The sequence below is a fragment of the Setaria italica genome, chromosome II (genome assembly GCF_000263155.2).
Source record: "Setaria italica strain Yugu1 chromosome II, Setaria_italica_v2.0, whole genome shotgun sequence".
NCBI lineage: Eukaryota > Viridiplantae > Streptophyta > Magnoliopsida > Poales > Poaceae > Setaria > Setaria italica.
The window spans coordinates 48,931,092-48,943,812 of NC_028451.1; the positions used below are offsets into that span (position 1 = coordinate 48,931,092).

Consider the following 12,721-nt stretch of genomic DNA (forward strand, 5'->3'; position numbering starts at 1 on the left):
TCTCATCTCATCTCCACCAGCAGCAGCAGGAGGAGGAATGAAAAAACTGGATTGCTTGCTAATAAGCCGTTGAAAACATGAATCTACTCTCCGTGTGATGAGTTGACAATGTAGACGTCAGTCCAGCTGGAGGAGCAGCAGGCAGAGTGGAGTGGAGTGGAGTATTCCCTGCCGCTCGCTGCTGAGCTGCTACTAACTGCCGGAAGCAATCAACACATGGCCTAGCCTGGATAATGCGCTGGAAAGACCACGCTGACGCTGCCTTGCCTCCACATGTGACCTTGTTCCTTCTTAATATAATCCTCTTCGAAATCTCGTTTTTAACTGTCTGTCCATTGTTCTAGCTGGGGAGCAGGCAGGCAGGCAGGCAGCTGGGTATCCCCCTCCCTCCTCCAGCTAGGAACTTGAAGGATCGATGCTTTCTTTCCCTCAAAGCAAAACCCAGTCAGCACACCCAAGCAAAGCTCACTCACTCATCTTTCTTGTGTAGAGTATTTCTATTCCATTCCAGAGAGAGAGAGGACAACGCCAGCCAGCCAGCCACTATTTAGAGAGACGAGAGAGAGAGAGAGAGAGAGAGAGAGAGAGAGAGAACAGATCGACGCGACGCTGGCATTCCGGATCCCCAATTCATCCGGAAGATCAATCAGGATCAGTCACCACAAGGAAACTAGGCGTTCCATATCCGTAGGATCCTAACCTTGTTGCCGTTGCTGCTGCCCACGAGAACTATATCTTTGGGCCGGTTGATGCCATGGCGGCGGCGTCATCCCCTTCCTCGTCTCCGGCTCCGGCGAAGAAACAGATGAAGTGGTTACGCGGAAACAAGAAGGTTGGTGCCTGCACTGCGTTGCCCCCCATTTCATCTTCTGCTTTCTCCCTTCGATGCCCGAATTGGTTTGGCCTTTGCCCTTTGCCGCCGCAATCCCGAGAATCCGAGGTGGCTGGTTCGATCCATTGCATTCACCACGCGGCAAGTGCTCGCCGTTGGCCTCCAGATGGCGAGATGCGTGGTCGATAAACCTTCTGATGCATTTTGTTTGCGGAGTCCAAGAACCGATTAATTGTCTTTCTCCGCGACGGGAGCATGGTTTCACTGAAAGATCCAATCTTGCGGCTCAAATCAAATCTGATGGCGACGTGTTGATTCCAATGTGGCGACAGGTGATTGATAGGTACCTCGGCGAGGCGCGGGCGGCTCTCGCTGCGGCGGCGCAGGACACCGAGGATGGGGACGACGCGGCGGCGGCGGCGCTCGACCTGGTGAGCCTGGCTCTGGAGATGTCGCAGCCGGCGGAGCCGGCGCTGGAGCTCCGAGCGCGCGCGCTTCTCGCGCTCAGGCGCTACCGTGACGTCGCCGACATGCTCCGCGACTACATACCCAGCTGCGTCAAGTCCTGCTCGGGCGACGACGCCACCACCTCCTCGTCCTCCTGTTCATCCGGCTCCGGTGACCTCGCCGCCGCCTCCAGGGTGGAGCTCCTGTCCCCGGACCGCGACCGCTCCCACGCCGGCGCTGGCCGCACCCGCTTCCTGTGCTGCTTCGACGTATCCGAGCTGAAGCGCCGCCTCGTCGCCGGCTTCTCCAAGAAATCCAACACCGAAGCCCAGTGGAGGTAAAAGCGTCTCCCTCGCCGTTTAATTCTAGTAAGCTGCAACCTGGTGTGCTAATCGCCAATGCCGTTGCCTGTACAGGTACTTGGTCCTGGGCCAGGCCTGCTTCCACCTCGGATTAATGGAGGACGCGGTGGTGCTTCTCCAAACCGGCCGCCGCCTCGCCTCGGCGGCGTTCCGCCGCGAGAGCGTGTGCTGGTCGGAGGACAGCTTCTCCCCGTCCAACCTGACGGCCAACGCCGCCAAGAGAAGAACGTCCAAGTCCGGCACGGGGTCGGTGGCGCCGGCAAGCGAGGCGGAGTCCGTGTCGCAGCTGCTTGCGCACGTGAAGCTCCTCCTCCGCCGTCGCGCCGCGGCGGCGGCGGCGCTCGACGCCGGTCTCCCTGCCGAGGCCGTGCGCCATTTCAACAAGGTTCTCGACACGCGCCGCAGCGTGCTGCCGCACCCCTTCGCCACGGCCTGTCTCGTCGGCCGCGCCGCCGCGTTCCGCGCTGCCGGGCGCCCGGCAGACGCCATCGCTGACTGCAACCGCGCGCTGGCGCTCGACCCGGCGTTCATCCCGGCGCTGCGCGCGCGCGCCGATCTGTTGGAGTCCGTCGGGGCGCTCCCCGACTGCCTCCGGGACCTTGACCACCTCAAGCTCCTCTACGACGCCGCGCTCCGGGACGGGAAGCTGCCTGGGCCGAGCTGGCGGCCACAGGGCGGCATCCGGTTCGGGGAGATCGCCGGCGCGCACCGCACGCTCACCGCCCGCATCCAGCAGCTGCGCGGCCGCGTCGCCGCCGGCGAGGGGTGCAGCGTCGACTACTACGCGCTCCTCGGGGTGCCGCGTGGGTGCACGCGCTCGGAGCTTGAGCGCGCGCACCTCCTGCTGACGCTGAAACTGAAGCCCGACCGATCCGTGTCGTTCGCGGAGAGGCTGGAGCTCGTGGACGAGCACCGCGACCTTGAGGCCGTGCGCGACCAGGCGCGCATGTCGGCGCTGTTCCTCTACCGGATGCTGCAGAAGGGGTATTCGTTCATCATGTCCGCCGTGCTGGACGAGGAGGCCGCGGAGAGGCAGAGGGCCAAGGACGCCGCTGCTGCCTTGGCTGCCGCGGCAGCGGCCAAGCAAGAAGATGAAGCGACCGTGGTGGAGAAGCCCGTGGCAGAGGTTGTGGTTGCAAAGGCGGCGCCTGTGACTGTGATTCCAATTCCAGTGCCCAGGAACTTGGTGACCGCGGCGGCGACACCAATGAGCCCGCGGTTCCAAGGTGTGTTCTGCCGCGACATGGCGGTGGTGGGTTCCCTGGTGTCCCGAGGCGGGTTCGACCGGGCGATTCCGGTGAAGTGCGAGGCAATGAGCTGCTGATACTTGTTGATCCAAAACATCGGTGGGTGGGGAAGAAAAGACTCGTGGACAGAGTTGGCGGGGAAAAAAAATGCAGAGAGAATTTGAAGCTCTAGTGGCTGGCAGTAGTAGCACTGTACAGTTTGGGAAGATGAAAATGACGGATGAGCCAAAAATAGGATGGAAGCAGGGGAGATTTGATTTCGTCTTGTTCAACAGGTCCTTTCCTTTTGCGAGCTTGTCATAGTTTTCCGAATCTGCTCATGTAGATGCTAGTACTTGGTACTGCAAATTTTGTACAGTTGTCATTCTAGATTTGGAGATGTTGGAGGTCTCTCCCCTCCGTTTCCTCTCTGGCTGGATCTGTTGGTCCCTGAAAGCTGATGGTGAAGTGTGTTTGTTAAGACTGGTGCAAAGAGATGGCATCACACATGGCAATGGTGGCCTGGAGATCTAAGGTTTCTGCTGAGATTGATGCAGAGAGAGAGAGAGAGAGGGCCCATGCTTGTGTGATGGAAGAAGATGACGTGGCTGAGGTTGGTGGGCAGGCAGCAGATGACCCCCTCTGCATCTGAATTCTGCACGGTGATGCTTTGCGGCGCAGAATTGCAGTTGTGGTGGAGCATGACTGCATGAGCATGGTGTACTGCGTCTGCATTTGCGCTCTGCATGATCTCTGAATCATGGTCCCATCCCCACGGATGCACCATCATTTTTTTGTCTGACAATATTGTCAAAACAAGCTTTTCAGAGACGCCCAAATCCCCTCACTGCTGAAGCTACAGTAGCATATCCTTTGGTGTGTTGTGGGCTTGTGGCTTACTTGAAGATTATCTGTGATTAACGAAAATTCTTCAAGTGCTCAGATCGATGGACCGATTTGCGCTGACTGAAGGTCCATGTGATTCCCATCAGGAGCAGGTCTCGGTGGTTTAAGCTTGAGTGGCCTGATCTGATGCACCCATGAGAGAAGCGGCCTAGGCTGAGCTGAAAACAACGAGGCGTGTCCTTGTTGCACTGTAGCAGCGTGGATCATACCAATAGCATACTGCACTTTACAGTTTGCAAACTCATGTGCAGAAAGGACGTTCCCCTTTTGAGGCTGCTTTTCTTTCTTTCTTTTTTCTGCGAGAATTTTGAGACAAATAATTAATAGGATGACGGCTTTTGTTTATTGAGAGGCAGGCAGGGACCAGACAGGCAAAGCTTGGTCATCCATCCTGATGTTAATACGTGGCATCGTCCAGAGTCGGCATCCCTTATTCTTTGGGATCCTGCATGCATTACGTTTTGTATGCGTCGCCAGTTCCTGAATGATCATGCCGTGGGATGCAAAATTACATACGGTTCCTGAATCTCTACGATGATGTTGATTTGGTTGGACCGTAGGCTTGCATTCATTAGTTTACTGATGATGAGGTTGCAGAAATGCAGAGCATGATTCAACACGAGCAGAGCGTGAGCTGTTTTTTAGACGAAATCATCAAGTTCCATTCATCCTTCACATGAGGTATATTAAAGCTGCCCCGCTTCCCCGCCATGCCTCCTCTTCCACTTAACGCACCAAGAGCATCTCCAAATTTAACAACCTTAATTAAGCATTGGTTTTCATATATTGATGAACTGCAGGCTGTATACTAAACCTCCAGACAGACCACTGTTGATCCTTGGAAATGCTGAGCGGGCATCTCCTGAAAAGTTGGTCACAAAGGCACAAATCTCAATTATTCTTTCTACTATAAATTATAAAAACGCAGCTACACTTGCCGCCACGCAATAGGATCATCGGCGTTTCAGCACTCTTGATTTCCCAGCAGACTTCTTAGCCTTCTTTGCAGATTTTCCTTGGTCGCACTTGCTGCACAGCCACTCGCCATCTGGGGCAGCTTCAACCGGAGGGTTGCAGCAATCCACGTGCACGCGAACCCCACACCCGGCCTGCTTCCCACCGCTGCCGCCGCATGTCAGCATGAGACCTTCCTGCTCGTTTGATCCGCAGGTAGAACAGCCTACATCAGCCTCGCCTTCCTCTTCGGTGTCGGCATCCATCACGTCTTCTTGGTTCCTCAGTAGCTTCTGCAGGGACTTCTCCGCTAGATCGTGCATGTTGAAGAGGACGTGCTTGCTCAGGGGGTACCCGGGCTTGCACACGTACTCCACCAGGTAATCTGCGCAGATGCAAGGGATGTTGTGCCTCATGAACTCCTGCACCCATGCATCTACACTTGGCATGCCCGTAGATACAACAGCAAAATCGATGCTGGACTTGAGGAACCGGGTGTACGGTGGGGAGGTTGCTAAGATGGTGCCATCACCAGATTTGATCGTGCGCTTTAGTGTGTCCTGTTAGGGAAATAAACATAAATGAGCTAGGTACTGGTATTTCCAATCACAGCCACTAAAAAGATGAATGGTACCAATGTTATCAGGTAAAAACAGCACTTGCCCGATTGGTCTTACCAGTGTTGGAGCAATGCATTCTCCATATATGATGACCCGCATCCCATAAAAAGCACCATGGCCAGTACGCAGCTTCAGTTGGCGCCATTTCCTTGGAGCATCCAAGCTAATTGTATCACCGCTGTTGAGGCCATCACCATGCCACTCAAATGGCTCTTCCTCTAAGAACTTGCCAGCCTCATTGCAAGCAGTCAAGTAATCAGGCCTGAGTATCCACCTTTTTTTCAACAATAAAGGGAACTCATTCGGATTTCATCAAAACATAAAAGAAAAAGGAAGAATGATTATACAACGAGAGTAGAAGTTGAGTTAGAAGGTTTTACCTGCCAGCAGCTGCAGCTGCAAAGAATTTTTCAGTCCTGCGGAGCTCAGTGGTGACAAGATGTGTTGCTTGGAAACACCAGTGATGTGAATCCCTGCAAACTCTGCCTTTCAAACGTCTAAGTATCGCCTTATACTCCTTTCTCAGCAGGCGATGTCCACTTAACATAAACCAAGTTGGTTCCAACATGTTCAAGGTTCCACGATTATTTCCTTCTATCATACCGCAGTCATCAAGCACAATTTTGCTATTTTGTAATGCTTTTGTGGTGGATTTGGAACTCATGCTGTTGTTTCCTGCTCTTGTTTTGGAAGTGAAATTACTATTGACTGGTATGTTCTCCTTGTCATAATCTGTAGAATCATCCACTAAATCTGCAGTTTTTTGTCTCTTGTTGCTCCTCGATTTAGAACTCTGCATGTCTTTCGATCTCCCTTTTATGGCATCTTTGCATAATGATCCAAAGGTATCATTCGTCCTATCCTCTTTGGTGTTCTGCAGCTCTTGATCCACCATTACCTTGTTAGCATTTCTAGAACTCTGTGCAGCTCTTGCTGATGAGACAGATTTATCTTCAGATACCGATACACTGCCAGATTTTTTCTTTTGGACAGCAGACAATTTCCTCTTGGCTACTACCTTGCGCACTCTGTTGTCTGTTACTTTATTTGCTGTACATACTCCATGGTCAGCTTCACTTGCACTGGTTAAAATCTTTTGATGGTTTTCTTCTCCATTTTGTGGAGGGACCGCCTCACTAAAACTTGACTTTGATGGTATTGTCTCAGTTTTTTCAATAGTTGGTGAATCGGCCATATCAGCATCAGCAGTACGACACCCCTCTGCAACTGATTTACTTGATTTGGAATTTGGCACCCTCTGAGATGAACTTCCTTGATTTTCATCCACACTAGCAGTGCTTGAAAGCTTTCTGTGGCTCCCCTTTGTATTTCTCTGCAGAGGCATATTAACAGACTCTGCCCTGGAAGCCATTAGTGATTCATTCATCTTACGGTTGGGACCCAGAGAGCTGCTCCGAACTTCATTTCTTGATTTGTTGCTCAGGACTTCTGCAGGAAACAAAGGTGTACTTTTGGCAGCATTTGGACTACAACATGCTTCCGCCTGTTGCGTCTCTACGTTTTCATGAGAAGCAACTTTATCGTGCATGGGCTTAGAAGGTGCAACCTCACTTTTGCTATTAATCAATTGAGGAGCTGCTTTACTGCCAGCATTTCGAGACCTCTTGGCACCAAAATTCCTCACTCTAGAAGTTGATACTTTCGGGGGAAATGTTCCATCTTTATCAGTGATCTCGTTAACTGGGATATCCTTAGGATCTGCTTCCAATTCCTGGTGACAAACCACCTTCTCAGGTTTTGAGCAAGGAGCTGCAGCTTCGATTTTGTTTACCTGCTCAGGATCAATCATCTCAGTGTCCTGATTTTGAAGAGAGACACCTGAACTTTCTTTTCTAACTTCAGAATTGACAGAAGGGAATATAGCACAATGCTTCTCAATTGTTGTCTCATGCAGTGCTGGTGCATTTACTTCACCCAGTGCCCCCATATTCTTCTCATTAGCAGAATTTTCAGGAAGCTTTTCTACTTCAGCAGGGCTTGCAAGCTTCAAAGATGTCCTCCTATTACTTAACAAGTTGCTTTTAAATGAGCCAGGCATTTGCTTCTCTGAAAAATTCACAGTTGGACCACTGTTTAGATGACCATCAACTTTGGTAGATTCAGCAGGGCTTCTACCCAGATTAGAAACAGCTGCTTCAGATGCACTTTCCTTGCTTGATAAAGGGCTACTTGATATTCCAGTCTCTGAGTCTGGGGCTTCATTCGGTGCCTTTGAACTGAATGAAGCAAGAATGCTCTTCCTCCTCTGAGCATGTCCACCACCTGATCTATTGACAACATGCTTTATCACTTCATTTTCTTGCAGGCCTTGGGTGTCAGCGTGCCAACTAAAATCCTGATTATTCTTTCTTGGTGTAACATTAAACTCAGTCCTTGACGTATTCCCCTCGAAACACTGAGACGATGTTGTTTGATGAACTGATCTTAAATTAGCCTCAGGTGATACTGACTTTGAAGATCGCCTTCTGGAATAGCCTAAAATTTGGTTATTTCTTGATGCTGACTTGTCTTCTGGTCCTAGATTAGACTCTCGCTTGCGTAGCTTTTCTTCAGCAAATGACTCAGAAATGGTGTGTTGGGGATCAGGTATATGCCCATCATCCTTCTGATCTACCTTTCTGCTCATTTCTGTTGAGTGTACTGTTTTCTTGGAGCAATTTTCTTCAGAAGAGTTTGACTGAAGATCATTGTTGACATTGAACTGATTGGAGCTGTGCGTAGAGTTCCTGTCAATATTCTTTGTGTTGTCTGCTGGAATAGCAGTAGCAATGCTTTTATGTACACTGGGAGTACAGAGGGTACTAGCCCTAGTGTCAGGTTCCCTTTTGTGATCACCTTTAGCTTTATCCCTACTGACCTGATCTGCAGGAGACTCACAATTCTCACTCTCATAAACGCGAGAGGGGCAAGTTTTATGGGCATCCCCATCAACAGAAATTGTAGCATATTTTGTGTCAGGGGCACCTCCTGAATCAGCTCTGATGCCAAATGACTTTGTGCTCGCATCTTCTGCTTTCATAATCGGTTCTGGAGTGCCCAAGTGTCTTCCTGTAGCACCATCTGCATTGCTAGTAGAGATAGTAGGACCTCGAATGGGTGCACCCACAGCAGAATCAACATGAGATTTTGTTCTAATCTCTGCAACAGGGGTGCTTCTGATAATATGTCTACCACTTGATGAGCCTCTACCAACATCTTCTCTTTCATCTTCAGAGTCCTTAGCTTGTGCTTCCATTATCTCTACTTCCCAACCACTGGATCCAATAAATTACCAGAGTTAGAATAAAATAAGAGCATCGCGTATACTATTATACTACTCCTGGAATATAAGAACGATACGATCCTCAGGATATTGAATGATACATAAAATAGAAAGCATCAGAGAAAAAAGAAATGAGGGTACACTTACCTTTTCGTATAATCATCAACTGGAAGAATCTCCCATGCCTTTAAGCTGTGGTAACAGCATATACAATACTTCAGTACAAATAATCATGGCACTATACAATAACTATTTTTGGGGGTAGACTGGTTAGATCACATACCATTCTTCCAGCCACCGGTGATTCACAATTTTGATGTTCACCTGTCTAGCAAGCTCGTATTTCTCACCTAGCACAATTTAGAAAAGTGGTTGACGAATGACATTCAAATAATAGTGCAACTGATGATTGAAACTACAAGTTCAAAAATTTTCAGGAGAATGTTCAGAGGAATGCTTTGGTTAAATTATTGCATTCTTGTTGAAATTAAGGCCAACTAAATACAGGAAAGAAAGATCAAAATTTGTATTGCCAATGTAAGCAACTACCAGCAGCGCCCATAAATGAACATGTTAGCACCTTTATAAGAAAATGGAGGACAAATGAGCCTCGAAATTGCCAAATCAATGCATTGAATAGATGGGCGTATATCTCTAAATGGACTAATGAGTAAAGACTGAAGTACACTAATGGCAACACAAGTTCAGTGTAAAGTATATAGTATACAAAGCTATGAAGAAATACCTTCAAACTTGTAACAAATGAGATGGGTGTCTTCGCTTGCTCTCAAAGACTTGGAGAAGTGCGCTCCCATCAAAGAAACCATTCTCTACATTTGATATCAATAAATCATGAAACGACTGTAATGAGGGTGACTAAACAATTTGGTTTTTGGACTTGATTCTGAAAATAAACTACCCCCATTAAGCATCTGCCACATGTGGCTCTACTCCTATAGCAAGCTGAGAATTTGTCATTCAGTGGGCATATTGATTTGGAAGACGTCTGGTCTTAGAAAAATGGAATGAACGGTACAACAAAGAAATGTCAAGAGAGGAACAGAAAATAAGTGCCAGAGCAAAGAGAACAACAAAAATAAAGGTCCTAACACATGCTCTCTTCATCAACTGAAGGCAATCATAATAACTTGGCTACACACTGTTTATGTCCGGTGGAATGAAACAGAATTGGAAGACATGAGGAATGGATCGAAGTAGCATCGTTTACCATACCATTATGTCTTCACGCCAACTCTTCTGGTACCCCGTCAAGCAAATGTGAAGTTCATCACTACCCGGAATGCCTTTGACATCTCTGACTGGCGCGTATATTACCTGGCAAATTAAGAACAAGCACCTTCACAGCCTCAGATTAATCAGTAGAAAATACTAATTCGCATTAAATTACTAATTTTAGAGAAAGGACTTAAGCATGGTGAATTGGTGATACCCTACTGAAAACCACTTGCGTAGTTTATTGTTCAAGAGACACAAGCGCTATAGTTAGGCATAGAATGCAGACAGAGAAGCGAGACTGACCCGATCTGCATCAGCCAACTCTCCAAGTTCGAAGCTGTCCTCCACCCAATGCTCGGTGACAACCTTCTTCTTGTCCTTCCGCGCCGCCACGCATACTGGGTCATCCTGCATTTTTTTTGTTGACACATGTGAAGCGAATCAAAGGTCACCAAACTAGCAACCGAAGGAACAAGACAATCGCAGGTAGAAGTAGAACTGAACTCACATATAAGGTGTCGGAAACTATGACGTGGGTGCAGTCCCCGTCCCAAGCCCCGGCGTGGACGCCGCCGCACCGTTCTATCTCTAAGCGATACTGCGAATGAAGGAAACCGCATCAGCGGAATCGGAACGGGATCGGATCGAGGCGCGGCGGGGGGAGAGGGAGGCGGCGCGCGCACCTGGGACTCGGAGAGCGTGTTGAAGCCGTGGAGCGCGAAGCGGACGCCGGCGAAGAGGCGCGCTTCGGCGTCTCCGTCGGCGTGCGGGGGCATGAGGAGATTGGGGTTAGGGTTGGAGGTCGCCGCGAATTGTTGCGCGCGTCGCGTGATTCCTTTGGGAATATGGGGAAATGGGATTCGAAAACGGAGGAGGGAAATGAGGATTTTGCTTTTCGCGGCGCGCGGCGCGGGCTATCGTGCTGGACGAGGAGACCATGGGCCGACGACTGTTGGGCTTTATTTTCGATACCCATTCTTTTTTTTTTAACTAATTTTCGTTTCAGGTTTGCTCATCTCAAGGGCGGGGGAAGATGAAGATGGTGAGGACTGGACTTCTGCAACTCTGCACATCCCTTATTGCCTGGGGATGGAGGTGGTAGGATCCATCGGGAAGTAATAGAGGCATTCGGCGTGTCCCCAAAGCAAGCGATATTCTGCTTTCGCGCTATTCATATCCATCGGTCACATGTACAAATGAAAGCAGGGAAATGATGATTGCAAAGATTAATTGCACCAAGCATGCATTTCCTTGCTGAATGCTGATCATTAGTAATTCTCTACTCACAGTTGGTTCAACAAGGCATAGGCAGCCACAAACCATTGCGTGCATGTCGATCTCTGCAGCCGCAAGCAAACCATAAAATCCAATACAGATATGCAAAGGATGATATCTATCCCTGGCATGTACCGGCAGACAAAGGAAACAATGCAAGAACCGATTGTTGAACAAACACAAAGGATCATCGGCTACTAGCTGTGGATGATGTGCGCGCACTTGGCCTTCATCCAGCTGAGCCCCCTGCGGATGGACGCCTTCACCTTGCCCTCCACCCGGTACGCCTTGTACCCGGCCACCCGCCTCCGCCGCTTCATCTCCGCAGGGTCGCCGCCCCACAGCCACCGCCCGCCGCCCTTCTTCTTCCGCTGCGCATCACCATGCTCCTCGCCGCCGCCGTAGGGCCGGTACGAAGGGGCCATGGCGATCTTCTTCTCTTCCGGTTATCAAGTTGGGGGTGGGAGGAGCTAGAGATAATGAGCCTGCCCTGAGCGTCTCGGATCCCTACAGCGGCTTCCTTTATTTGGAGATGGTGGATCGAGAGAGACGACTCAGGCTCAGACACCAGTCAGTCAGCAGAAAACAAAGCAATGAATAACAAGGCTGCAGCAGACCTGCAGACGTTGCTGAGATGAGGATGAATGGACCAACAACAAGAGAACGAGAATAAATGAAGCGCAGCGATTCTTGCCGGGCCGCCAGCGGCATCCTATGCCAACGCCTCAAGAATAAACTGCCGTCTCGTCCCATCTCGTATCGTCTCAGCCGTCCGGTCGGAAAGTGCATCTCTGTTGGACTGCTGCCACGTGAATGCAGGCAATGGAAGGCTCGTTAGGATGTCGACATTGAAGCTCGGAATTGGCACCCGAATTCTGCTGTTTGGACGGTTTTGGAATTGATGGTCAGGATCTTACTCCAATACCATATGGTCCAGCTACCGAGCCACCCCGCTTCAGGGGCTGTTTGGATACGAGGTGCTAAACTTTAACAGTGTCACATCGGATGTTTGGATGCTAATTAGGAGGACTAAACATGAGCTAATTATAAAACTAATTGCAGAACCTTGTGCTAATTCGCGAGACGAATCTATTAAGCCTAATTAATCCATCATTAGCAAATGGTTACTGTAGCACCACATTGTCAAATCATGGACTAATTAGGCTTAATAGATTCGTCTCGCGAATTATACTCCATCCGTGCAATTAGTTTTGTAATTAGCTTATGTTTAGTACTCCTAATTAGCATCCAAACATCCGATGTGACATGTGTTAAACTTTAACAGGTGTTTCCCAAACACCCCCTCATATTAGGTGAAAATCACCCTCCCCTCCTCCCGCATCTCTCTCCCTCTCTCGCATCTCTAACCTCCTCCTTGTCTCCGCTCGAGCTGCCCCTGCTCCACCATCTCCCTCCGCCCGAGGCTCGCTGCCCCACTATCTTCCTCCGCCGACCGCGCCACCCCTCCATCTCCGATCTCCGCCCGCCGGCCGTCTTCTTCCCCTCAGCACGAGCCGCGCCACCCCATCATCTCCTCCCCGGCATGCCGCACACCAGTCCCTGGACACGAGAGTGGCACA

The 12,721-nt window shown here is 49.9% G+C and overlaps 3 protein-coding genes across 3 annotated transcripts; 1 reads left to right on the forward strand and 2 right to left on the reverse strand.

Moving 5' to 3' along the window:
* Positions 1 to 265: 265 nt before the first annotated feature.
* Positions 266 to 4,118, forward strand: LOC101778199. The gene is made up of 3 exons (XM_004958717.3): positions 266 to 832; positions 1,165 to 1,616; positions 1,696 to 4,118. The coding sequence occupies exons 1-3, from the start codon at positions 755 to 757 to the stop codon at positions 2,963 to 2,965; spliced, it is 1,800 nt and encodes a 599-aa protein (XP_004958774.1). The 5' UTR covers positions 266 to 754; the 3' UTR covers positions 2,966 to 4,118.
* A 400-nt stretch (positions 4,119 to 4,518) lies between these two features.
* LOC101778601 (BRCT domain-containing protein At4g02110) lies at positions 4,519 to 10,977 on the reverse strand. The gene is made up of 10 exons (XM_004958718.2): positions 10,550 to 10,977; positions 10,375 to 10,464; positions 10,170 to 10,274; positions 9,864 to 9,965; positions 9,376 to 9,460; positions 8,914 to 8,980; positions 8,778 to 8,822; positions 5,728 to 8,622; positions 5,405 to 5,621; positions 4,519 to 5,287 (listed from the first exon to the last, which is right to left on the reverse strand). The coding sequence occupies exons 1-10, from the start codon at positions 10,640 to 10,642 to the stop codon at positions 4,727 to 4,729; spliced, it is 4,260 nt and encodes a 1,419-aa protein (XP_004958775.1). The 5' UTR covers positions 10,643 to 10,977; the 3' UTR covers positions 4,519 to 4,726.
* Positions 10,978 to 11,096: 119 nt separating this feature from the next.
* Positions 11,097 to 11,851, reverse strand: LOC101779282. The gene has a single exon (XM_012843912.2). It carries the CDS (start codon positions 11,564 to 11,566, stop codon positions 11,339 to 11,341), a length of 228 nt encoding a protein of 75 aa, XP_012699366.1. The 5' UTR covers positions 11,567 to 11,851; the 3' UTR covers positions 11,097 to 11,338.
* Positions 11,852 to 12,721: the final 870 nt, after the last annotated feature.